Raw genomic sequence first — 27,291 nt, forward strand, 5'->3', positions numbered from 1 at the left:
ACTAAAATTTGCGAGTTGATGTACACAATACCTGCACATTTCAAGCATGTAGTATGAATATTTTGAAAACAATGACTTAAAGAACTTTGCAGTTTTGTTTACATGCGCATTCAGGCTGCACCCTCCGCGCACACTTTTTAAAGGCTTGATGTCTTTGAAACTAAAGAAGGCACAAGTCTGCATTTTGCACACTAGTTGTTGAGTACAACATTATTTACATAAAGTATGAAGCCAATGCAAGACGGTTTTAGACGACTTGATGCACATTTTACTGCAGTGGTTTAAAAAGCAGTTTAAACTTCGTTAATCCCCGGTTTTACAGTTTGTTTAAAACTGATTTACGCAACATTTAAAACATGTTAAGTGATTTCAAAACTTAAGTCAATTCATCACAAACCAGATGAGTAACAAATGTTCACATTTTGGAAAAACTAAAAAACTACAAATAAATGAAATAATGAAACTAAATATTAGACGTTGGTTGGCAAAAAGACTTTTATTATAAATCACTGATAGAAAAGCTGATTTAGATTTCATCAATAAAATCTGGCTATCTTTCAATAAATAAACAAGCGTCATGTCAAATTACACATGTGTAAATTATTTGCCAAACCAAATCCTCAATGTGGTACAAATAAAATCCCTTAAAACACCCCGATCACATACAAAATACTGAAATCACACAAACTGGTACCACTTCATAATGACTCAAACAGGAAAAGCTGATTAAAAATATCTAAAAACTAAATTTGCATAAATATCAGTAGGTTTTGCATCTTTGAGAGCAAACATGTTCAACAAACAATTTGCTCGAAGGCACAAAGGAGAAATGTCTGCCTGTGTGGAGTCTTGGAACTTTAAATATTTAGCCACATATCCACAAATACTTTTTCTTTAAAATAGCAGCTTCCCATGTCAAAGTCACGATGCTGATCGCGATTGTTGGTAGAACTTTGAAACGTTTACAGCAAAGTTTGCTCAAAATGTTCACGTTTTCCGATAAAACATTCAGTTGCTGCAGTAAAAATCGGCCCAAACTAACCAGAAGATGGCGTTCTTGAGAACCACGCGAGGCAGCGCAGTGGGCGTCCGTTTACCTGCACAGACAGAGATGAACCCGCCTCAAATCTCTCAGGTGTTCCAGGACTTCCTGTTCTCTCCTTTGCTGTGACCCGATGATGCCCCGCCCCCCTCACCCTTGGCCAGAACCGTCAGTGCTGCCAGGTTTGGGCTGGAAGTAGACAGGTTGGCGCTGCGCCGCTTCTGCTGTTGCTGGCGACGTTTGGCCCCGGTCCGGCTAACCCTGCTGGGCCTCACCAGCAACCCGTAACCAGGGTTACAGTGAAAGTAGTGTTTGCCGCCGACAGAGCCGTCGTTTTTTCCTGGAGGAACATGAAATATGAGGTTACACAGAAGCATTTATTTCATGCCACCTCTAAGAGCTACAGCTATTCAGCTCACCTGCTGGTACCTCCAGTTCCACTCCCACCCAGGTGCCCTCTGCAAAATCTGTGGGACCCACATAACGGACTATGCCGCTCTTATTGGTTCCCACGCTCACAAACTCTCCTTCTTTCAGCCAATCAGGAACAACAGTCACCACAGGTGCCTCTCCTTCTGAATCAGAGATGATTTCCAGGCTTTCCATTGGCACAGAGAGATGGAGTCCGGCTCCGATCTTGCCAGACTTGTCTGCTTTCCCCGGCTTCTCCTCATCCTCACCCAGGATCTGCTGGAAGGACTTCAGACCAGATGTCTTCACTCTCTGGATCTTGAAGGGGTTGACTGCTAAGGCGGCAGCTTTGGAAGGCTGAAGGCAGGACGGAGCATCTTGATCGGGAGGTTGGTCTTCGTGTTGGACTTTGCGTGCGCCTGGGGTGGATGTTCTGTTTGCATCTGAAGCCTTCAGCTCCTCAAACCAGGCCAGACCAGAAGCAGGCGTGGATATTTCAGACAATGGTGGGACCAGATTTGGAACAGTCTCTGAAGACGTTTGGTCCAACAGCATTTCTAACTGACGAACTTTCTGTGCAGGCGGCTGTGCTTGATCTTGGATTGGAAGTTCAGATTTCATTTCGGGTTCTTCTGCCACAGAGAGTTTAGGGTTGTCGGTGAGGGGTGGTGATGTTTCCATTGATGGATTGGTTTCATCATCTTGTGCTGATGACAGTTCTTCTGAACTAACCACTTGTTCTTGGTCAGATGGTAAATCTTGTAATTCTTTATCTGGATTCAGCTTGTTAACACAGGAATCCTGTTTTCGCGGAACCAAGGTGTCCTGGTTTAACTCCAGTTGGGGCCATGGAGGAGTTGGTGATGGCAACTTTAGAGGCTGCGACTGATCCAGAAGAGGTTTGGGATGACTGTTGGAGTGTGTTATCATGGAGACTGAAGGAAGGAAAGGAGCTTCCATTGAGTCCTCGCCTGCAGTGGGGGAAGGAGGCAGATCCCAACTCAGCTTGTAGACATCTGACAGCTTTGTTGAGGTGTATTTGCTTGACAAATCGCTCAGTGGGCTGGGAGGGAAGTCGTCCATGTCTGGGATGATTGGCGGTGGAAGGGGTACAGATCGGCGACTCTCTGCTTGGATGGATGGAGGAACCTGGAACCCGTGACAACAAATGATTTCAAACGCATTTCCCTCATACGGTGTCATCTCTTTCCAAAAATGTTCAAAGACTCGAGACAAGAAAATCATGTAGTGTGGATTCATCATTTATCAAGTTTATGCGTCCGAGTGCACAAATTTTAAAAATGTGTCATGACCATGTAAAGAACTACAAAAGAAAACACAAGCTGATGTGAGTCACGTACTTGCTGTTCGCTCAGCTCTTCTCCGACACTGGCCGACTGCACAAGGATGCGAGGCAAACTCTGAAAATAGAAAATATCCACGTAAAACGGCACCAGAGAGTGCACACCTCAAAAATCTATCATAATACAAATCGACTGCTGGCCAGATGTTCTCAGCAACATTTTAAAAAAAATTCCAAAATTTTAAAAAGTAATCATATTATTGTAAAAATGTATTTTTGTAAATAAGTGTTAGTTCTTCTGAAACATTCCAGCAGCAAATCAAATTCAAATGGGAAAAATAAATAAATAAATCTTCCACTCTACCATTTACTTTTTTCACTCGAGGTTTGCGCACAGTATTAAAATGAATCACTGATTATATGCAGGAATAATGGATGCTTTTGCTTATGTTGAGCTTTGTAAACAACCGTGACAGGCAGGGCGAAGCTCCAATTAGGACGACGGCCCCTGAACAAATCAACAATGAAGTCCAACAGCTTCTCAAACCTTCACATGCCTCCGCTGACGACCTTCCACTCCTGAAGCCACTAATGAGACAAATCAGGTTCGCAGGGCTTGACGTGACTGAAGATCACCCCGAGTGGGGAGGTGTTAAAGGAGGCGGGGGAGAGGGGCGGCGGAGGTGAGGAGCCGCAGGTGTCAAACATGAAAAACCAAAACCAGATTTCTTGTTTAACGCGGTGCAAAAGTAGTCATCATTCTTAAGTTCTTTTTAAAAGTCCTTTTTAATGTGTGAGACGGGACGCTTTCGTGGGAATGTGCACTCTGAAGGAATTTTCACATTTGTAGTTATTTAAACTCATCACAAAGTCACCTAAATTAATTCACAAAAAAGGCGGGAATCAGTGCAGCATCACCAGTAAACGAAAAATAATCAATTGGCTTAAATCCAGGATAAAGTACCTGCTGTGGTACAGCGGTCTGGTCTTCCTTTCCACCAGGAAGCAGTGACTTCATCAGTTTAGGCACCACCTTCACTGGAAGGAGAGAAGAAGCAGCAGAGCCTGAATAAAATGATGGGAGGAGGAGAGGTGATAAGGAAAGAAAGAATAAAACTTTTAGGGAGGATTGGGTGAGATGAAAGAAGGAACGAAAAAAGTCAAAGCCAAAGGGAGCGTCTGAAGATTTTAATCATCGTACCCGTTTCTGGGCTCCGGTTCTGTGATTCTGAGCCGGGCAGGGTGCGTCTGGACTGAGGGGGCGCTGCAGAGGCGACCTGCTGACCTTCTGAGTCCTGCACACGAGGGAAAGAAAAAGTATGCATTATCGCCCTCTAGTGGTGAACAGAACAAACTGAACATGCACAACAAAATGTTTTAGAGTCTCACCTTGAAGTCGATGAGTTTATGAGTAGAAGAGGAGAGAAAAACACTGCCGTCTGACAGCTGGTTAGTGGGTTAAAGCAGCAAAAAGAATTTAGCCCATGATGTTGACCGTCTGTTACCCTGGTAGCTCATGCAACATGAAAAGAAGCAACATTATACAGTTAAACTTGGTAGAAAATGCTGGCTTCACCTGCACCCTCAGCTCGAGGCAACAAAGGTCAAATTAATGTTGCAGCCTTGAAGAAAATGAAGAGGCATTCATATATATATATATATATATATACATTTTTGGATTGATGAACAGTGGCTGACTGCAGCAAAAAATGAACTACAGCAGATGCACAACTGTTGTACCGCATTTTAAAACAACAGGTCAAAAACAGGAAGGAAGAAAAAAATAAACCCCTGTGCTGTTCAAACTACAGGTCCTGCACTCTGTCTTCTTCATGTGGGATCAGTTATTCTTTCTCTAAAATATTTGCTAAAGTTGACAAGTTGATCAGGAGTTTAGAATCCACTTCTTGTTCATGAGCTGCCCACCTTCTAACAAGAATAACTGTAATGAGTGTCTCGTGTTACTTTATCCGAGCAGAATTTAAGGATGCTGCACGCCAAGTAGCAAACATTTTCCCCACATAGCGCTAATTTGCCTATTTGTGCACCGAGTGAGTTAATCAAGCACCTCACTTGGCCTCCAAAATGGAAAAAACAACAGCTGTAGATCACGTGGCTGCACTGACAGCTGTTCAGTCCAGTTAGAAAAAAAATGAAGTAAATAGGAGACAATAAGATCAAACGTCATATATTAAATGTCAAGCTCACTTACCCGCCTCATGTACGGGGAGCTGAGGCACCGTCTGGGAGCTTTTTGTTTGACAGCCAGATGTTCCCTCACAGCAACCTCCTGCACAAAAAAACCAGCTCCAGTAACACAAATATGTGAACGCATGCATCACCCTTTCATAAGCTGGAGCCACAGATACCCACATGTGACAACAATAAAGGTTGCACATTAAATGAGCTTCATCTTCACTCGGACCAACATCTTGTACAGACGATCACAGGGACTGTGTTCAAGTGCATGTCTTACCTGTCGGAGCTTGTCCAGTGTGAGGACGTTCTCCACAGCCAGGACGCTACGCAGGTATTTCTCTATGGCCGCCTCGCTGTCAGGTGACTGATTGTCCTCAGTGCTGGCGGCCAGCCGGGCCAGCATGTCCCTGTCCTCTGGACCTTGGATGTCCTGCAGCAACACGTCCCACACAATTAATTAATCAATAAAAAAAGGTTTTTTTTTTTTGTTTTAAGAATCATTTTTCACATCTTTTATCCAACTCTACATGAGATAAATGTCTTCTCAAAGGACAGATTAACACTCCAGTGTAACTGGGATCAAGGGATTTGCGGCCCTGACAGCCACATTTGGACCACACTCCTTTTATTTTGGCCCACTATGGTAATTGACAAATTTTCTGAAAATTCATAAATTAGTGATAAGCAACAGGAAGAATTTGATTATTTTTCCATTTTTGATTGAGAATGTTAATTTACGATTAAATAATACGATATATTTACAAACACACTTCTCTTCTACCTTCATTAATGGTAAATGTCCGCCAGGTGGCAATATTGCTCCATTTCAAGAACATTGGGACATGACTATGTCAAGTCTAGGTGTGTGTGTGTGTGTCTCATTTCAGTGTAAACTTCTCACTTACTCCTGGAATGTTGGAGACTATGTCGAATGTGACTCCACAGCCGGGGATGGTGCTGCGGTGCGACATCCTTTTCAGCAGGCTTTGAGCAAAACCCTGAACACAAATAACAGTTTGTGGATATACAAATCAAAGGACACACAAGGTGGGGAAACCTATCCATTTGTAGCATTAAACAGGTCACTGCTGCAGGGTAAGTGTCCCTCTTCAGTCTGAACTCTCACCTGTCTACCGGTGAGGTTCACACAGATGCGTTTCCTGAGGATCAGCTGCATTTGGGCCGGGTGGCTGAGCAGAACAACTGCACGGATCGTGAGGTAAACTCTCTGATCAGCTGACAACACACGGCTGAGTTGTGGGCAATCGTGGACTGTTGAATCCCAGGACGCCTCCACCTTCAGCTGCAGAAGGCAGGAGTTGGGAAAGTGACGATAAAGTATCATGACTGGGTGACTGGAAAAAAAATGAAGCCTGTATAACACAATGAGGTTGGATTTGCAGAGTTAAAGACCCATAATTCCTTTCGCGGCACCTCACCTCTGGATCATAGTGTCTGACGATATGAAGGTCGAAGAAGTCGTCATCGCCAACCTCCCCGTTGAGCATCGCGTCCAGACCTCCAGACAGCGGGGCTGAAAGACTGGACTGGAAATCATCAGCTGGAGGAACAAGAAGAGAGTAATCAGTCCCCGCTAAAATAAAAGCACAAATGATACATGACCAACTCACCGCTGAGGTCCAGGAACAGCACCGGAATGTGCGTTTCCATTCCTGGGACAGGAACTCTGTGAAGGAACAGCTATTCTATTACACACTTGCTGGGTCTCGCTGAACCAAACAAGGTTTAGATCTGTATCTTGGATACAAAAAGCTCTTCAGGAAAGTCAAAGTAAAGAAAAACATCTGCAATCATCACACTTGCCTCTCTGCTGGAGCTCCGGGAATGCCGCTGCCAGCAGCCGGCACCAGGACAGCGTTGCGTTCCTCTGTGAGCGTCAGACGACACTCCAGCAGCTGGGACTCCCGTTCGACGTCATCCTCCGATTTGTCTGTGGGTGCAAACATGTGCACTCTATAATCCATCGCCCGGAGGAATGTTAATATAAAAAGACATTTCTGTTTCTCAGTTCCACTCCTGCACCTGGTTTGGAGACGATCTTCTGCAGCTGATGGTCCAGATACTCTTGTCTCTGAGTGAGCGTGGCCAACCACTGCTGCCGAATCCTCTCCAGGTCCAACTCCTGCAAAGATGGGTAGACGCACCTTAGCAAAACCAGGATGAAGCCTCACGCTGACAATCCTAATGAATGTGATGACCCACGTACCTGGTAGCTGTCCAGTTCTTCACCTGCCTTAAATTTAAACACAGACAAAACTGCATTCAGGGTCGACTCACGAAGGATAAACAGACATCAGATAATTACGATTTTTTGTCCTCATGATTTTTATTTTTTCCATCCTCACCCATTGGAATTGGTTGTGCTTGGAGGGATGTGCCTGTCTGATCTTTACATCTCCGATGGAGATGGCGAGGATGGAGGTGGCAATGAGTGGCATGGTGCCTGACTCTGGTACTGAACGCACTTCTACCTGCACCCGGTGGGACTGACCCTGGAGGAAAAAAACAAAACACCACAACACTGATTAGACTTAGTGATTTAAACTGATCATCAGTTATTGTATTTTCTGAAGTGTAAGTTGCACCTGTCAAAAATGTGTCCCTTTAAGGGGGGGAAAGTTGCACTTTTTTTTTCTTTTTTTTTTTAAGTGTTTCCCTGGAGGCGAGTTCAACATCAGACAGGAGCTCAATGTAACTGCACGTGCACGCCACAGTGTGTGCCGTTACTTAACATAAGGACTTTTAAATTCCAAAAATAAACAAGATGGACAACATATTGGATGTTATTTGATGGAGATGAATGCGGATTGCTGACCCACATCATTGAAAACAATACACTAAAACCTGAGTACACTTGTTTTTTAAAAATCAGCTTTTTATTTTGGGATTTTTGTGCATTGTTGTAATGGACTTTTATTCTTGGCATTTTTTTCTGTTTGTGCATGGATTATAGGGCAAGTCCTATACAATTAATAAGAAAAAGAAAGAAGGAAAAAAAAAAAAAAACACGTAGGTTGCAGGACCTCCCACCAATAAACAAAATTAAGTAGTTTTCAAAATCAAGGTAAAGACCAGAGTCAAAAAGAACTCGACACAGGAAATGCATCATACAAATACACAAACAACTATCAAATCTGATACTGTTGAGATTCTGGACACCTGTCTGAGCTGGAATATTCCTCCGGTGCGAACATCTTTCGCAGGAAGGACCTCAACAGCCGTGAACTCGCCCACCTCATTCAGTTCCATCAACTGCACCCACAACTCCAGCCGGCGCGTCACCTCGCTCCACCTGCAGGTCCAAGCCGACACAAAACCACATTAACCCAACACACGTCCCTCACTCCCGCCCGTCTCTTACAGGATCCTGGGTTTTTTTAGCCAGACTGTTTTCATCCACACTGCCTTTGAGATAACTTGAGTGTTTGTGGTACTAAACCTCTCTCTGAGGGATCGGGTTTTGGCCTGAATCACTCCGAGGTCCCACAGTGCCAGGTTCCGCCGATGATTGGCCTGTTTGTGACCGTACACTTCAATTGCCACCGCACCTTCTGCCAAAAACTCCACAAAGTCCTCGGACACCGGCACCAAAAACTCCTGAGGACAAAAACATGCCGTTCAGTCTTTGGTTTATTATTTTACTGCACAGCATATTTATATCGTGGTTGGTTGGTGGTGGTGACATCACCTTGGAGCTGTTGAAGACCACAGTGCACTGAGGGTCTCTAGAGGTGGGGGAGGGGCTTGACAGCTCCACCTCTGGGGCCACAAAAATGGCCTCCTCCTGGCCCCAGAAGTGATACTGGCAGAAGACAAAGTTGGACAGATGGCGAGGAAGACCAGTGGCCTGGAGAATTTTGACCTGAGAGAGCAACATAAAACTGTTTCCCATTCTTTTCCATCATTTTTCCATTTAAGGATAAAAAACAACTTTTTCTGTTTTGCGCCTGTAAAATTTTTAATCCCCTTGGACCTTTTTTCACTGCACCTGCAAGTCCTGCACCAAATCATGGCTAAAAGTCAGGAGAACACAAAACTTCCAGAGACATTTGGACATGATGATTAAAGAGGGGAATCTATTATCTGTCTTCCGTCACATTTACTAATCTGGAATTATTTTTCCAACTGGTAATGTCTTCAACCATGCGGTAAATCCACCCGCTCTCACCATGCAGTCCAGTTTACGCTCTTGTGAGTCTCCGTCTGTGCCGGCCTGAGCGTCTGTCAGTCCTGGACCCTCATCTCCTGGAGTCTCTGTTCCCCGCCACACCTCTACATGGAGCCGACCCGTCACCTAAAACACAGAGAACCCAGAGCCTCCTTTCAGTTATATGTGATAAACAACAACAACAATGGTGTTTTCCTACCTCCCCCTTCTGGTTGATGATGGGAACTGCATACTGCAGCTTGACATCGAAGAAAAGACACGCCAGGAAAACGTTGGCCACGCCAATCAGACTGTGGTTCTCCTGCTCATCAAAGAACGGGTCGGCACGTTTGAAATAAGAACGCATCACCTGGTGCAGGCGAGCGGTGAAGAAAAGAAGAAGAAGAAAAAAGAAGAGCAAGAGTCACAAAATGATTTACTTCAAGCTTTTTTTAATAAAATCAAACATGTTGCTTTGACCACAGCCAGTTATTCCCTCACATGGTTGTCGTCGTCAAAGTCCTTCCACTCCTGGTAGAGTTCCCTCATGTCCACCAGCCTGTTCTCCATCTTCTCCAGAGCCCAGATTTGCTTCCCTTTACCTTTACGACGAACCTGGATGGCTGGTTCACTCAACACCACGTCACGCTAACAAGAGGAGGGAAAGAAATCGGCATGTTGAAGGTGACATCTGCATGATGTTCCTTTCAGACTTTAAATGACAAGCAGCGGAGGCCACCTAAGATCAGGTTTGGAAATGAAAGACTCATTTCAAGCCAACTTCAAAACTACACACACACGATGAGAGAGAGAGAGAGAGAACGAAGAAGTGCCTGCTTCAGCTGCATTCACAAAAAATCCTTTCTGTAGGGTTGTGAGAAGGTACAATCACGTTGAGTTTTAGAATGTAACCGCTGTGAAGGGACTTTGTCTGAATGACTTGCACACACTCTACCTTCTTGTTGGCATCCAGGTTGGCAGCAGGTATCTGCAGAGTGACCAGGTACTCAGTTTTCTTGTTGAGCTCCTCAGCGATGAAGCCGGCCTCCCGGGCCAGCACGTTGGCCCGGACTATCTGCCCCCTGAGGCGACGGAGGCTGCGAGTTATCATTGCTTCTCTGCAAACAGACACACAAAGTCTACAAAAATGTCTCTTTTGTTGCAACAACAGTGGGTCGTGTTGTCCCGCACCTGTCCTCACTCCATCGACGCATCCGTTTGTGGGAGGCGGACAATGGTCCTGTTTGGGCTGCGAGACCCGTCGGATCCAGGAGAGACGATGACTTGTCAGGGTGGAGTCGCCGGCGGAGCTGCTGTAGCTCTTGTTCATACATCTGCCTCTGGCGTTCGAGGGCGTAGCGCTTCTCTTCCTCGTACTGCCTCTCCAGGGTTTGGAGCACAGACTGCAAGGGATCTGAAGAAGGCAGAGGATCCGAAGGATAGACAGAAGATGAAGAGGAAAGAACAAATGAGTGATAGCAGCAGGGCCGAAGATGATGTGCTTCAGTATAACAACCAGAGAACACATGGTACTTTGGGTCAAAGTCCAACCATTGGAGGATTATCTCAATTTAACAAACTGAACTTTACGGAAAAGAAAAGTGTAAGGGAGCAGAGAGTGTGTTTTGGTGTTCTGTCAGAGCGTCACTCACCGTTGCTGCACATGCCTTTCATCATGACTTCAGCTTGAGCGAACTCGTAGCTGAAGCTCAGCTCACTCGATATGTCGCTGACTGCGTCCAAGTCCACCTCCAGTCTGTCGGTGCTTAAACAAGTCTTCATCTGAGCATCTTCCTCCTCATCCTCACGCCCGGCGTGAACCATGTGCCGCGGCAGGCTGATCCTGAGTTTGGAAAACATGGAAAAACAGTTTATGGGCCCTTGTAATTAATGCTGCTGTTCAGACGTGACCGTTGTTCACCACAACAAACCTGAAGAAGTGGTTGTTGCCCCACAGGATTCGGTCTCCGTGATGAAGCTGGACTGCGCTGGTAACTAAGGCACCGTTTACACATGTTCTACATGCAGAAAACAACACGTTTACACCCTAAACTCACAACATTTACAACATATTCCAAGCCCTAATGATGACTGGAGAACACTGCTTTTAGCAAGTGGAGCAAAGTTCATCAGGATGATGTCCACATGGTTTCAAGGACTCTGCCCCCTTGTGGCTACAATTAAACATGAAACACACCGTTTTAATCAAGGTATAATGTATGTTAGCAAGTTTCATCAAGATCCACAAAGACCTTATAGCCTTATCACATACCCAAGGATTCAGTGAGAAACTTTGCCCCCTGGTGGTGATAATTAAAACTGAATCATGCCCCGCCTTGAACTTGTGCGAGGTCTTAAGTCAAACCTGTGTACTAAATTTTACCTTGATATGCAAAGACTTTGTGACGACATTGCGTACACAAGGCATCAGTACCGTACCGAGCGTTACGGTGCGGTGTGAGCACCACGCCGCTGTCCACCGTGATTTCGATGAGGCAGTGCTCAGGATTGATGGCCATCCCACACAGTTGGATGTCCTGCGAGTTAGCCGACCCCACCCGCGTGTGCTCCTGGACAAGAAAAACAAAACAAAGGATTCTACCTCGAGCTGATGCACATCAGAAAATTTTACGCTGCAACGAATTGTAATCATAAATAAATGAATAGCTCAATCAAATAAATAATATCACCTTTTTAAAACAGTACTTCACTGTCTGTGGTGTAAATTAGTTTGAAATTCAGGGTTGGAAAACTACTTTCTCCCAAGAATTCCTGCATGTTCTTTTTCTTTTTTGCAGTTTTTCCCTCGTTCTGTGGGTCAAAGTTATTCTCACACTCATTTGTTTGATTACAGAAATATTAACCCACATAATATTTTTCCTCTGTTGTTTTGCCATGCTGATGTATGTGTGTTTGCTTTTTATTTTGCACACTTTACTTTGTCATCCTGTTGCACTATTCTTTTATAACTGCTGCGATAATGCAAATTTCCCAATGCTGGACTAATTACTTTATATTCTAATATTTGTAAATAAACCTAATCACTTTTATGTAGGTGAATTTTGAGAGTGCCCCCCTGCCCGGACCAATCATTTGTATTCTAATTTCCAGAAATTTTGTTCAAACTTTTTTCCACCCCTCAGGGCAGAAATATTTCTAACTCAGTCATTGTTTGTACTTTATCAAACTTGGCAGTCTCCCGTACTGAAAAAACATGATGGGAATGCACGCCCCAAAAGTCCTCTGCGACTCCTCACCAGCATCTGTCCACTGGAAAAAGTATGACCTCATCTGACCTTAAAGCTCAACACAATTTGAGAGTTTGTTACGTCTGTTTTCACGTGTCTGAATGTCACCGCTTTTGCTCGTTACCACATGCAGCCCCGCAGCCACACAAGTCACTGACAGGTGGGAACGAGTTGCCTAGCAACATCTTGACATCACTGCTTAAATAAAAATAAAACCTGCTCAGAAGAAAAGAGGCGCTCTGTGACTGAAAGGTATTTTAATGTGGTTTCTGCTTTAATGCGACCGCATTCAGGTCGTTCCCTCTGCGGTTCAGCAAAGCTCTAGTACCTTAAGGTAGTAGACCAGCAGTTCGTTGAGGGCGGGGTCAGCATTAAGGTTGACCAGGAAGCACTTGTCATCCACCACTCTGATGCCAGAGGACTGCAAGGAAATCCCCAAACTCTCCAGCTGCTTCTGCCGCTCCTACAGAGAACAGGTTTTCCCCAAATTACACAGTTCATTGGACAGAAGTGACCCTGGTCTGACTCGACACGCTACCTGTGCCACGGCCTCAGTCTTTCTCAGTTTGTCCTCCCAGGTGATTGTCATTTCCTGAATCAGTTTCTCTGACTCCTCCAGCCGCTCCTTCAGCTCGGTGGCCTTCATGGACTGGAAGTGAGAAGGACCTACCTTAGGTTTTTGTCATTACATGAAACGCTGACACAAATTCTGCACAGATTAGATAACTGGTCAACTAAACCTCCGCCTCGGTCAGCTGCTCTCGCAGTTTCTCCACTTCCTCTCGGAGCTCTCGGATGATCCTGGCGTTGGGGTCTTCATTGACCACGGCGTGGTTGACGATACTCTTGGCCCTGTCGGCGTAACGCAGTGTGGACAGAGTCTCATCATAGCTGTCTGCTGCCGGGCTGATGGTGGCGACCATGGCGGTGCGGCTGTTACCGCCCAAGCTGTCCTGAAGGTGCAAACAGATCTTCAACCTCAAGCCTCTTTTTCATGAAAATACATCCCAAAAGGTCATTGCGTCGCACCTTGGAAGAGGAGCAAGATGATCCAGGTTTTCCTTGTAAGATATTGCCTCAGCAGATGGCTTCACTACGCTCATCGCCGCACAATAAAGTCATGACATTCTGTGACATCACCTGCTGAAGTGATCGACAGGAAAACCTGCATCCTCTTGACCCTTTCGGGCCCACCGCTGCCTTAGAGGGTGTCCGTGATAAACCAGATTATTCAGGAATAGTTCTGTGATATTGTTGTGGGGTTTTCAAGATGAGTAAAAATTCCTTTTTTTTATGTTGCCAAATTTGACATTTGGGCAATTGGTTATGTTTCCAAAGACGTGGTAACGCTGCCGTGCTACCACCAGGAGGTTTTTGGTAAGTGCCCATGTTTGGTGCTGCAATTGGTTTTGAAAGTGTCACACAGTACAAGACTGCGTGAGACCATCAGACTGCACGCTAAATCACATTTACGGGCAACAGTCAGCTTCACACGCTGGTTTGTTGTAGTTTATGGACTGTGACCTTCTGGATGGTTCATCCATTAAAGTGAGGAGGCGGCTCTAGCAACAAAAACACAACAAATACCATTTTGCAGACTGGTTTTGAAGAATAATTAGTGAACATGGTTTAGAAGCAGCCTGATGGTTTCTCTAGGTTTTCTGGAGCTGCTTTAAAAATCAGTTTATGAGTCCAAAGCTGGGAAAGCAAAATTATTTCCAACTGAAGCGAACCAAAGAAAATAACCATCAGAGTTTTGAAACGCAATGTATTTATCACCAAAAAGCAAAAGAAATTAATTAAATGGCAGCCCAGCTTCTTCGGATTTCAAAGTTACATTTTGTACAAACAAAATGCTAAAGCAGACACACAGCTGAAGACAATCTGGTCATTAAAGAAGGCTTTATAATCGGCCTCAATGCATGATACACTTTTTGAAATTTTTTTTTCAAAGACCTCTGAATACACGACTTTAAAGAAGAAAAAAAAAAATCAGTCACAACAACAAACGTTAGCAGCAACCTTCATGAATGCATCTATATTTCTTTTATAAATTTTGTTGTTCATTTGCAGAAGAAAATTAATATGTGAACACTAGTTAGAAGAAGAAGAAGAAGAAGAAGAAAAAAAGAGATCACCAATACCTAACTACAAGGGCACTTGTGGGAGCACATAGTTCTGCCAAGGTCCAAAATGTTCCAGATCACAATCAGAACGTAAACGGCTCAGTAGCCTCAAACCTCCAGATTCAGGTAATTTTTGGATAAATGCCCACATGAGGGTGGAAACTGATGTGGTGCTAAAGCCTCAGCCCACATAACATGGACCAAAGGTGGCAGAAGCAAACTTCACCTGGTGGGGGCGCTGAAGGAAGTGGATGGACGCTGGCTGTCACCATACGGCGATCAAAGGAGGACGTTACTGTATATTTTTTATCATTAATTGGTGCATTTTTTTATTTTTTGGTATTTTGTGTGTTTAAAATAATTATTTGTTCCTGCAAATATTCCTGTTTGGGGAAATGTATGGACTTGCAGAACAAATAGAAGGCTTAAAAAAAAACAAAAAAACAAAGTCACTAAAATGATTGTGCTTGTGTGTCAAACTTTTTTTGAAGTGTACCTGGTGCTTTACTTTAGTCGTGCGTACCTTGAGCAGCCATGTGAGCACAGAGTCTCTGTAGGGAACAAACTTGCTTTTGTTCCTTCCTGCTCCCTGATCGGCCAAGGCCGAGATCACCAACCCCAGAGTACTTAGAGACCTGGAAAAAGATCAGAGAGAGGGAAGAACAGAGAGGAATAAAGAGTGGGAGGAAAGAGGCATGAAAGAGTGGAACAGAGGGAAGAAAAGGGGCTTTAAAAAGAAAAATGTCAATGCAGAAAGACTTCTTGCTAACTAAAAGACACATTCAGAGTGCAACGATTACATTTTACATCTGACGTCAATGCATGCAAATTATTTATGGCTCAGTGATAAAACACAAAATGTTTCTTTGTGACATTTCCTCAATAAATGACAGTTTGACCTTTAAAGGTCATGCAAACTCAAAGGTCATGTGACAAAGAAACATGCTTCATATTAGTGTTTTATAGTAACCGCAGGTGCATCTTTGACCAATTCCTCAGTTTGGTCATTCTGAATATCTCTTTTATATAAAAGGCATTGGGATTAAAAATTTGACCTTGACCTGTCACCTTTATCTTTCAGCAATTTCTTTATTAAAATTGAACCATGTTTTCAGATTCATTCATTTGAAATCATCCTCACACATGTGCCAATGTGCACGGGTGAAATGGATGACAACGTAACGATGTACACTAGTATGTAACAACAACCTTGACACAAATCCCAACAAATGCCTGGTTTCACTGTGTTTGACAGATTCATAATCAATCTTACTGTTACTGATTGCCCGTACTTGTTGATGTTGCTGCCTTCTTTCAGTCTTTCTCCTGCCGTGCCCGTCTTTGCTGCTCGCTCACTCCCGGCGAGGTCCACCAGGCTCAGTTTACTGACCTTCTCACCACTCGTCTGCAACAAACGTAAAAAAAACCTCAAAAAAAAAAAAACCTCACAGTTCGATCGCATCACTGTACACACCGTGACTTATATTGACTAAAATAAAGCATCTGTTAAAAATAAGTCCTTGCCAAACACCGCAAAAATGCACAAGTCTCATATTAAGTGTAGATTGGTAAGATTGTGTGTGTTTTTTTGCAGTGTATTATTATTTGATGACTGTGCATCTCACCCCGGACTGCAGGTCTGTGAGCGTGTGCGTGAGGATGACATTGAACACAGCGTGGGATCTGCTGCTCTCCTCGTTCATGTTTGTGGCTGCCACTGTGCGAGATTTATTTCCCTCAGACATCAGAGACTCGATGTCCTGTTGGTGCCAGAAAACAAACAACTTCCTACATTTTTCCTCATCCTGTCTGCACCCAACCATTTACAAACAGAGTTTTTTTTTTCCCTATAAAAGCAAAATAAAACTGCAGATAAATTGTACTGCAAGAAACCGCCTGCAGTACCTTATAGCTGGCCACAGCGAGCTGAGAGAGGCCATCGACGTAAGGACCAAAAACACTGTGCTCTCTCACTCTCAGCGCCTGCCGACTTCTGCACAAAAAAGTCCAGAATTCTGCAAATCTGAGTCTCGATTTTCAGTCAGATAAACAAAATACACACAACTCAGTTTTGACAAAGGCGTTGCTCACCCTTTGGGGTCCAGCAGGTCTCGGACTTTCTCGTTATAGATTTCCATGTAGGAGACCTCCACTGTGAAGCTCTCTCCTTCTCGCGCCTCCTGAACGATCCTGGTGAACAGGGAGCTGCAGAGCCGAGGAATAAGGCCAGGCTGCTCCTCTGAACCCATCATGGTGTACGACTTCCCCGAGCCTGAACACACACACACAGTCAGGGTACCATACAGGTCAAAATGTGTAGTTAAAAAACAAATGCAAAGCAATTATGAAAACTATTTGGGATTTAATCTTTTAAACCCCACAACAAGAACCTTACAGCCAGAAACTGCAAAAAATAAAAGTCAGGTTTTGAAATTCCAATGGTGCCAACTTGAAGTCATCTGGGTTCTGGTGCTTCCTGTCTGATTGTATGGTTCCAAGAATTAGACAATAACCAATGACCTAAAAGGATGACAGGATGTCTTTGGTACGAGGTCTCTTCAGAAGGCCCTTTGTGTCAGCTAAGATATCTCACTTGCATTGTGAGGGAACATCACCTGCAACATTTTGGACATGTGGTACATATCTCTGGGCTTGTGCCTCAGTACTGAGGACCCCAGTGGCATGAGAAGGTCAAGGAACACATTTCACCTGGATGCAGCAGATAGACTGTTACTTTGGAGAGGTGGGGACAGTTTGATCAGCTATCTGAGTGGTTGCCATCCAGGACCAGGGGCAGTTCCGTAGTAGTGTGGCGGCTGCAGAGACATATGGCACCAGTGTACACTCCCAGACCATTCCTGATGATTTATGACCTTATATTTGTGTTATCGTGTACAAAAGATATGTTTAAGTTCCATCTACATCTCGCTATGATGGTGCCGTTTGGTTTCAGGTGCAGGACTTGCAGGTGCAGTGAAAAATGAACTCTTTCGATGCTACCAACAGTTTTAAATCCAAGCAGAAAAAAGTCCACGTCAAATAAAGTAAACTGCAAAACTGTCGTTACCCTTCATGTGAACACAACAACAGCACTATCCCTTTACCGGAGGATCTAGATCAGTCTATCCAGGGTCCGATTAAAATCTGTCACCTGTCTGTCCGTAAGCAAAGATGCAGGCGTTGTAGCCCATGAAGGCGTTGTCCAGCAGACTCTCACCAAGGCACTGGAACACGACATCCTGACCTGCTCAAACATAAAAAAAAACAAAAACAAAACACAATAACACAACACACAGGCTGAAAAAATTCAGTGAGACATGAAGGACGAGTGCGCAGCTGATACTGCAGTTTGCATGCAGACCCACACTAAAGAGAAGGACATTTAAAGGAAAAGAGAGAAAAAAAACATTTCTGGTGCAAACGTGGAGATGAATAACTGCCTTTAATATTAAAAACAAAAAGATCAACCCACTGCCAAGGGAATTATTCTGTGTATTTAAGATACAAGCCGACAGAACAAACCCAGAAAAAAGTGCCTCTGTCTTTATTTTGTCTCCGGGAATAAATGTCCTCCTGTAGTCCTTTTCTGTGACACCATAAACAATCCAGGAAATAGTCGAGCAAGAGATAAGTTTAAGAAATGACTCAAAAGGCAACAAAAAGAGAGACTCTGACAAACGGTACCAACCTGCAAATTTATCCGTTTGAGAGTTGTCCATCGACCAGAAGCAGTAATCATAAGCAAAAACCTGAAGAGAACACACACAATAAAACAAACAAGAAGGACAAGTGTTTACACCAATAAGAAGGAACAAAAAGACAATAAATGTACATTTGAAAAGATTACAATTACAGCACATATATGTGTGCATATTATTATCATCACTACATTTATAGTTTAATTTCATACTCACCTTTGGTTGATTCCTGGGAGGGGGGGAGTGAGAGAAAGATCATTTTTAATCATGTGACTGAAGTGATATTGATTTAATATGGTGACTTTAAGTGAACCAAACAGTCTGCATGGAACATATTTATAAAGAGGACAGTTATTACCAACATTCTGGTGGAATAGGACAATTTTTGTCCTATAATCTCAGGGTTTTTTTTCAATTTCATACCATATTCCTGTCCACCATGGTGATGCAGCATTAGAAATAAATTGTTTTTATTATAAACTCAAAGGGACAGTGGTGTTGAGTCATGTCTTAAGGCGTGAACGGGAACGGGACAGATTAATACCTTTTTGTCCTGGAATCTAAACCTTTCTATTCCATAAAATATTCCAACTCACCACAGTGGCACAGACTTTGAGATAAATGGATTGATTTTGAATGGATACTTACTGTATGTCGAGTCACGTTCTCGGTGGTAAACGGGACAGATTAATGCATTTTTGTTTCAAAGGGTTTTTATGACCCAACCAGGGGACGATTAAAGTCCATATAAAGAGGAGACAAACGGCAGGTCCGAGGCTTTACTGTAATGACCCCTCCCAAAACGCTTCCAAATGTACTGCTCTGAAAGGTAAAACTACACTCTACTACTATTCCGCAATCCCTGACGTTTGTCCTCTACCCCCACGGGACCAACAGTAGTATTAGATGTCCATGCTCAATAGTAAACCAGGACAAGAGGACAAACGGCAGTAAGCAGCTATGCAGTACAGAAAAACAGTTTACACATAAGAGGGAAGAGACTCGAAGACATAGAGTCAGTGGTTTAATAGTCAAGCTTGAAAATCTGTCAAGGTGACTAATCCTCTTTGGCTCATGGCAAATCAAGCAGGAAACGTGACCTTCAGCTCTACTAAGAACCAAACAGCCTTTCTGGGAGACGAAGCAATCTCTGCATTCTTACTGGAGCACTTTAAATCACACTCAGCGGCTTTTAGGTTTGTCCCAATGCGGCGGAAAATACCATCCTGTAACCAAGTCACCCAGCAGATCTTCAGCGAGAGCACGTTCTGTCAATATGGAAGTTCTATCAAAAAGCACTTGTTTTCTTGGTTGATTTAATAGTTAGGGCTTATTTTGACCATTTCCAACAGCATACTGGAGTTAAAAGCGAAGTCAACCTGAGCTCCAAGTGCAAACTTTCAGCTTTAATTTTTTTGTTTTTGGAGTATTTACATCCAAATCATGTACCCAAATTGTTTCATGCTCACTGGTGTGCGAGTTCCTCATTATTAACTTACAGGTGAACAAGCACAGCTGATTTCAGCTGTTGCATTTACAATGTGAAGTCCAACAGTCACCGTCATCACTCTGAAAAAGTAAAACAAATGAGTGCATTGTCTGCACTGACCCACGGCACTCTGGGGGAAACTCCAATAAGCTTACCGCTGGCATCTGAAGCTTTCTGCAGAAGGCTTTTGCCAAGTACAGTGAAGTAAGTTTGAACGTTTGTCCCCAAAAATCAATTAGAAAAGAAGTTGTCACACTCACAATAGTTTTACAAGGTACAAGCCAGTGACCTTGACCTTTTGACCTCAAAGCCAATTGGACTTTTAGGGTGAATATGCCTCACACACATACCAAGTTTGGTGACAATCAGGCAGTTTAAAAAGAAGTTATTGAGCTCATAACATTTTTACAAACTGTGTTCCATGGAAGCTGACCTTTAACCTTTAGATCCCAAACTCAATAGGCTTCTTGGTATCACTGTGCATAATGCATGCCTCAAGTTTGGTGGCGGTTGGGAGAGCACAACTGAAGTTATCTCGATCATAAGTGAAACGTATGACTGGCTGACTGAGTAAGAGGACATAATGTTGGAACAGAAATCTGTCCCCAAAACCAGAACAAATTCTGAAATTTAAAAATAAATAAACCAAGAAAATGCATTAAAAATAATCTTTGTGGCCATTGTGTTTTGCAGAAACCGGTAACTCAGAAATGTGCGTAAACGCCTGACTGAAAGTATTTCACATGAAACTAGAAGGGCACTCAGTAGAGCGCATTCCTCCGCCACGCCACATATCAATATCGAAGGATGTGGATTCACAAAAGGGCAAACTAATACATTATGCTGTATTCCAGAGTTTAAACCCGGATCATCACCAAATTTAAATCGATTGATCCTATATGTTTGTGTCTGCAATGTAAAATGTCCTTGCACCGTTTGTCCAGTAGATGGAGGTCTGACTCCAATTCAACTGAGAGCTGCTTACACCCCTGCTTAAATGTGTTCATCACGGGCCCCCGTAGTTCGCTGTCACACTGCACTGATCGGCTGACAAAAGCATACAAGTTTATAAGGATGTTGTCTGTAATAACTTTGTGATTACATTCAACCCACATTTCTCCCGTTTCAGTTCAACTCAGTTTGATTAACTCAGTGTATGTAGTAATGTGTATGTGCTTCATTGCGTCAGTCACGCTTTTTATTAAGCCCACGTTGTGTAGACCTTATTTCTAGCATGAAAAACTTTAGTTTACTGCTAAGAGGTTGAAACATTCAGCTGATCGGCTGATTTATCGGCTATCGGCAAATCAGCCGATTTATCAATTATCTGCATTTTTTTCATCCAAATATCATTATCGGCATAGGCCTCAAAAAAATCCATATCGGTCGGGCTCTAATACAAACGGCTCCAGAAAATGCCTAATAGCTATATTTGAAAAAGTTAAAATAAATAAAATCCTGAACTTTGAAATAGTCCATCTTCACTCTGACAGAAATTATCAACATTGAGACAAAAAAAGGTCATGGGCGTGCACGAGGAGGTCTGAAACAAGGCCTCCCTATGTGTCGTGCCATGAAAGAACAACACTAAGTCCTGTCCTCCCCCCGGGCAGGCGAGGACATTCCTGAGATAACTGGCAGAGACTCACAACTCCAAGGAGTCCCACCGAGAGTGGGAGGAGGACGGCAGGTCAGCAAGTTTCGAACCAAAGATCTCACACACACGACTACACGCAACACGCTTCAACGCACGCACACAATATTAGCAGCGGTCAAGGTCAAAATATAATGCAAGCAAGTATTTGTGATCAAACTGGAGTCAAACCCAGAGTGCAGGTTGGACACAGCAAATAAATCCTGATTCAGGGAAACCGTAACATACAGCGCTGAGTGACCTCCAGATTTCACTGTAACAGGTCCACCATGTTGAATCCAGATTTCCTGCAAACTGTTTTGAGTGATGGCTTAGAGTTTGACTGTTGAAGGTCACAGGTCAAGTGCCCAACAGAAAGGTATGGATCCGTGTGTTGGTTCGCAACATCTTTTACACTGGATTCACGTCTGAACGCAACTTCAGGTGTGCAGAAAGATTACTGGATGGGTGAGTTTGTGTCCTAGAACTTCTTGTTGCAAAATAAGTGAGTGTGACCTTTCAACATCACCCAAGGTCAAAGGCCACGTGAGGAATAGAAAAGTGATACACAACAACGCCATATCAATGTTATGGTTAGCAGCCGTATGTGCATCCATGAAACAGCCTTTCTAATGATCCTCTACACTAGAGTACCCAAAGGTGTGGGCCGCAGCCCCCCCCCCCGGTGTGCCGTGCAGGTACTGTACATGGACCACGAGGTCAAAAACAAACACACCTTTGTTTATTAATTTTGCGCGAAAGTTTAAAATAACTATTAATCCCGAAGGAAACTGTGTTGCCAGAGTGCCGAAAAGTAAAAAGTAAACATTCATTTTTATAAAACAACTAAATAATAAATAAAAAGTAATTCATAAAATACCATTCTAATTAGAATGAATAAAACTGCATAATTTTATAAATAATTAAATATTATAAAATTTTAATTAGATTTTTTTTTTTATTTAAAAAGTCCCAAATCAAAGCCATGAGTTTTTAAAATTGTTATTCTTTATTTATCTGACCTAATTTAACTTGATAAAAATTGTGATTAAAGCTTTGACTGAGCAACAGAAAATGTTCAGATTTCACACACACACACACCATCAGTAATAAGATTTTTACATGCTGCCTGATCAGCCTCACAAACTTAATCCAGCTCATATGATTCCAGGAGAAAAAAAAAAAAAAAAAAAAAAAAAAGGAACAGAAAAAGTAAAAACAAACAAAACAAAAAAACGGCCTGTTGTCTGCTGATACTCGGGCTGCACTGAATAATAAAAAACAGCCTGTCCTTTCTCAAACAGCACAGTTTGAGTCATAAAAACAGTCTCAACCTGCTCGTCGACTCCCAGCATCATGTAACACAGATAATTTACTTTTAATTAACAAAGCAGTTTAACAAACTTTTACAGAACGTGCACTTAAACAAAAATATGTTTAAAACTAGTTTTATCAGTTTAGCCGTCATGAAAGCAGCAACAAGCTTTTACTGAAGCTGAGGCCGCGCTGCGACACATTAACACACGGAGGCTGGCGAGGCATGGGTTCAAACCTGCCAGACCGCTGACTCAGCAAAACCTCAGGGCACTGTGTGGCAGGTAACACACTTTCAAATATTGCTCATTAAAGTGACCATAAAACAGATCTTTGCATTCTTCGCTCGCCCTTTAAAAATGCGCCAATACGTCACCGTTTCTGCTTGACTTTGACTCTTTGTGCTGCTGTGGTATGGAGGAGCCTGTAAAACCTGCTCACGTCGATCCCCAAAGGGGAAACATACCGCGGCTGAAGCATGTCAGGGCAGAAAACCCAAAGAAAATTCCTAAAGTTATGGAAAAGGAGAATCTCTCTTTCTGCAAAGACTCCGCGGATTATTTCCCACCATTGCAACATTTTCGGTCAGAAACAATCGATACATATTTTGCACAATGTTTTTTTTTTTTTATTCTTTGCATTTGTTTCTGAGCTGCAGCAGGAGACACGCCCTTTGTAAAGAGAGGCACCAGGCAGGAATGGGAGAAAGGAAGGAGAAAGAAAGGAAAGAAGCCGTAGAGAAAGGATGGTAGGAGCAAAGATTCCACCGGCATCTCCTCACCGTGGAGCTGGGAGCTAACCTGACAGGCAGGTTACAGTCTGTGTACACTGTACATAGACCTGGTTTAAACGCTGATACTTAAACCGCTCTGCTCACGTTCTACCACAATGGCGAGACAGTGACGGGCAGGAAGACTGGGGTTTGTGGACTTGACATCCAAGAGATTTTCATCTTGGAATGACAAAACCAAAACTGGAAAATTTCCTTTATGTTTTAAGAGACCATTTGGAAAGTTTTGGCTGTCTGATTAAAATGCACTCTGGATGTCTCCATCTGGGCATTTTCTGGTAGCGTCCAACTGGGCGGACTCTGGGGAAGACCTAGAAGAGTGGTTCCCAATCCCGGTCCTCAATGACCTGACTGTGCCAATCAACTGTGGGTAGAGCTCAAGAATGTGCAAGGTAGGGGGTTGTAGAGGTTCAGGATTGGAAACCACCAGCCGAGAAGATGGACAACATCGTCCAGGACTCTGAGGTGAATTGGACCATACAACTGAATAGAAGAATGCTGGAACCTTGTAAATTTCTTAGATGCAGGAATAAATAATTGTATGGATACATTTGGAATTCTTGATCCCTACCTCGGGTCTGCTTTGCTCACACTGGTGCTAGCTGGATGCAGAAGTGTCTGGTTCTCCACCATCTCCACCACACATTTTGTATTCAAGTCCTTTTCTGGATAGGAAAAATGTTAAACAGAAAAAGAAAATGAGCAAAGGCTCAGCTGGATATTGCCTAGCTACACCTTTTATCCCGCATAAAGAAGCATGCCGACTATATCGGAACTTTCCAAACCGAGGAACTCACTTTGCAGCGCGCGTAAAACATTCTGAAGACAAACTGGAGCTCCAGCCAGCATAGAATTGCTTCTGGGAAACCTCAACCTCCTTCTTGTGTATTCAATTATCCCGCTACTTCACATTTCAAGAACAAATAAATTTTGTGGGAAACTGAACAGGACTACACCTTTAAATATCCAAGCCTCTGAGAAAGCTCATGATTCCCTGAAGTGGTGAAATGGTCATCTTAAATTTTACACAAAAGGATAACTTTGTTATGCAATAGCAGCTAATGTTGTAGCAACTAGCTTACTAGCACTAGATTAGCTCATGTGGGGGAAACAGAAATCCCTTTTTTTTTTTTTAAATGGTTCACCCTCTTAAAGAGACAAAAACATCCCATCAGTTCAAAGTTTCAAAGAATATCTAGATTAGATTGAACTTTATTAATCCCTTGGAAAGGCTTCTTCAGGGAAATTGAAGTTCCAGCAGCATTGTATAGCAGCACACAGTGTGTCAAAAGTGAAAGTAAAATAACAATCCGCAAAATGTAAATACAAATATAAATACTGCCCGCTACTGGTTTACTGGCAACTACTGTTCCTCTCCTTCCCATCCCCTGTCTTCCTGTTACTCCTCCTCCCCCTGAGTGAGAAGTTGTACAGTCTGATGTCCTGAGGGACAAAGGGGTTTTTCAGTCTGTTGGTCCTGTACTTGGGAAGGAGCAGTCTGCGGCTGAACAGGCTCATCTGGTTACTGATGATGTTTAACGGTCAAGATAAACACGACAAAACTTTCATTTCAAGGTATAAAAGTGTGTTATTGTTGACATCACCAACAGCCATGTTGAAACTGACTTCATGTTACTCTGGAGGGATCAGAACTCAAGTCCAACTTTCCCAGCCAGAATAAGGACTTTATAGAGTACATTCTGTGAGTCTTCTGACTACAAAATGAGAAACTCAGAGTTTGTGTTGAAGTTGAACACAGCACAATCACCATCGTTTACGGTTTTAACTTTTTTTTCCCTCAACATAACGCATAAGTTTCCTTGTTTGTCACGGACACAACTGTCATCACAGAACAGGTGGAACGCAGTGTGAGATCAGCAGCTCCTCGTGATCAACACGGAAAAGCAAGAAGCCGTTTTAAACGCTGATGATGAGTCATTCCGGCTTCTTCTGTGTAAACAGTTCAATACTCCAGAAGCAGGCTGTAAAGGAACACCTTTACTTCCTCATTCCAAGCGCAAAGGTGGAGACGGCACTAAAACCTCCTGACAGAGAAACTATGTTACAGATTGGAACAAGAAAAAGAAATTGATGGAGGAATTTCCATTTGGAAAGGTGACACATTATTAAGGACCAGGTTGTTGGAATATAGTAAACAATAATGCAACTCCTGCTACAGAGCACACAATTCAACATCTCCTTAGGACTCTCCCAATGTGGAGCCACCATTGATCCATGATCCATATTGTCATTATTATTCCTAAACTTTGGAAAAGCTGAGACATAACATCCTGTAAAATCCAGTGAGTGAATAGATGGATAAGTGAATCCACGTCCTCCTGTTTGTCAACTCAAACTCTGAAGCACCAGATCAATCAAAAATAACTCTTATATCACACAGATCTGCCTGCCACCTGCTGGATGGTTCATGTAAGATGGATGGATGATGGAAATTAGGAGCAGGTGTGTTTGTCAGTGAGACAGACAGTGTTTCCATGCAGAAACTTTTATAAGTGATTGTCAGAAATGCAACGTTCAAATTAATGTCAGCTCAGATTTATTTTGAAGATAAAAATTAGCTCCATGTATTTATTGTTTAGAGGATATGTCACGGCTCCTCATATGTCACAAAGCTAATATCGGGGGGGGGGGGGGGGGTTAGCATCATTTGCACAACAACAACAAAGAAATAGTGCATCAAATGCAACAAAAACAGACTGGGGCCTCTTTAGCCAGAAATGTGAACACAGTCAAGGTTTGAGTAAAACCGCTCACCTCTCCTGCTCATGGTTCGAACCCGGACAGCAACTTTTACGTTGGAGGCATTGATGCTGCCGTCATCCATGGTGCCACCTGACCTGTCAATCAAACAACTTATGTGAACTGAAATTGTACATGTGGAGATTATCTTAAATCTGAAAGTACTGATCACATCCACTTATTTTTGGTGAATATATTCACATGATGACAGCAGACTTATTTTTCAGCCAGCTATATGCTAATTACCCAATTAGCTACCTTAGTGAGCCATTATATTAAAGTTAACGATGTGAAGGTGACATATTTTGTATTATTTTGTCATTTGTTAAAAATGACAAAACACTGCATATTTTTTATTTTTCTGTTTTATAGTTTGCTAGAAGGCACATGGGACAACGGAGCCTAGATTTGTTTTCTCATATCATTCTGCGCGCCACTCTCAAGAAACTGTATAACTGGTTGTGCAACAGACAAAAGTTGCACTATGCAATTTCTCCAATCACAGCAACAGAAGCCAATAAAACCTTTTTTTTTCTTTTAAGCAAACGTTGGTTTAAAATAATAATAATAAAAACTAAAATAAAATTACAACATTTCTGTTTGTCAAACACAAATGCATAGACTTTGAATGTGGCCTGGCGGAACTATGCCCTCTTCTGGTGTTCCACTCTAGTTCGTTTCGCGACCTTGGAGCTCCTAAAGTGTGAGAAAGTCTCTATAAATAAACCCGTTTGGCCGCCTGACTGTGTTCAGTGAAATGTGACAGATATTGTTGGGAGACTAACCGTGTCAAAGTGTGCAGCTGTTTCCTCCAAAGTACTTCACCGACACCGCAGCGAGCTGGACAACAAACACGGTCAAATACCGTCAGTGCCGCCGATAAACCAGCGCGCGCGCACACTTACTGACTGCTCATTGTCGTCTTCCTTCCACCTGCTGCATTTCCTGAAAGTTTCCGCAGAGTCGAGCCATGATGTCCAAGCGGCAGCTCAAAGGATTTACTGTCAGATTACCAACTTCCAAGTCTGCGCAAAACGCACCTACGCAGTGTATCGCCACCGCGCGGAGCCACGAGGAACCGCACGCGCGCTGCAACACTGCGCTCATTTT

At 43.1% G+C, this 27,291-nt stretch overlaps 1 protein-coding gene across 7 annotated transcripts; it reads right to left on the reverse strand.

The window, feature by feature from the left end:
• Nucleotides 1-477: 477 nt before the first annotated feature.
• Nucleotides 478-27,205, reverse strand: LOC117503620 (kinesin-like protein KIF13B). Of its 7 annotated transcripts, XM_034162885.1 has the most exons (42): nucleotides 27,087-27,187; nucleotides 26,967-27,021; nucleotides 26,197-26,279; nucleotides 23,993-24,086; nucleotides 18,412-18,424; nucleotides 18,186-18,246; nucleotides 17,649-17,741; nucleotides 16,589-16,769; nucleotides 16,403-16,490; nucleotides 16,123-16,257; nucleotides 15,790-15,902; nucleotides 15,021-15,132; nucleotides 13,112-13,324; nucleotides 12,910-13,020; nucleotides 12,700-12,834; nucleotides 11,563-11,693; nucleotides 11,055-11,141; nucleotides 10,776-10,966; nucleotides 10,315-10,537; nucleotides 10,079-10,241; nucleotides 9,625-9,771; nucleotides 9,344-9,493; nucleotides 9,145-9,270; nucleotides 8,665-8,838; nucleotides 8,416-8,573; nucleotides 8,136-8,268; nucleotides 7,322-7,468; nucleotides 7,183-7,209; nucleotides 6,999-7,098; nucleotides 6,780-6,906; nucleotides 6,587-6,642; nucleotides 6,395-6,516; nucleotides 6,082-6,258; nucleotides 5,861-5,953; nucleotides 5,233-5,385; nucleotides 4,969-5,046; nucleotides 4,146-4,202; nucleotides 3,958-4,051; nucleotides 3,721-3,821; nucleotides 2,815-2,874; nucleotides 1,462-2,602; nucleotides 478-1,382 (listed from the first exon to the last, which is right to left on the reverse strand). In XM_034162885.1, the coding sequence occupies exons 3-42, from the start codon at nucleotides 26,264-26,266 to the stop codon at nucleotides 1,132-1,134; spliced, it is 5,886 nt and encodes a 1,961-aa protein (XP_034018776.1). In that variant the 5' UTR covers nucleotides 26,267-26,279; nucleotides 26,967-27,021; nucleotides 27,087-27,187; the 3' UTR covers nucleotides 478-1,131. The 7 variants fall into 7 exon arrangements, with proteins under 7 accessions (XP_034018776.1, XP_034018777.1, XP_034018774.1 ...); XM_034162886.1 differs by lacking the exon at nucleotides 26,967-27,021 and having other exon boundaries at nucleotides 3,721-3,794; nucleotides 27,087-27,205; XM_034162883.1 differs by lacking the exon at nucleotides 26,967-27,021 and having other exon boundaries at nucleotides 27,087-27,205.
• Between the last annotated feature and the right edge of the window lie 86 nt (nucleotides 27,206-27,291).

Source organism: Thalassophryne amazonica, chromosome 21 (genome assembly GCF_902500255.1).
Source record: "Thalassophryne amazonica chromosome 21, fThaAma1.1, whole genome shotgun sequence".
In the NCBI taxonomy this organism is placed as follows: domain Eukaryota; kingdom Metazoa; phylum Chordata; class Actinopteri; order Batrachoidiformes; family Batrachoididae; genus Thalassophryne; species Thalassophryne amazonica.

Coding starts and splice junctions, on each gene's coding strand:
- LOC117503620 (XM_034162883.1), bottom strand. Junction 16,491..16,588: donor GACCTGCTGGACCCCAAAGG/GTGAGCAACGCC, acceptor TTTTTTGTGCAG/AAGTCGGCAGGCGCTGAGAG. Junction 15,133..15,789: donor GAAGGCAGCAACATCAACAA/GTACGGGCAATC, acceptor ATCTTTTTCCAG/GTCTCTAAGTACTCTGGGGT.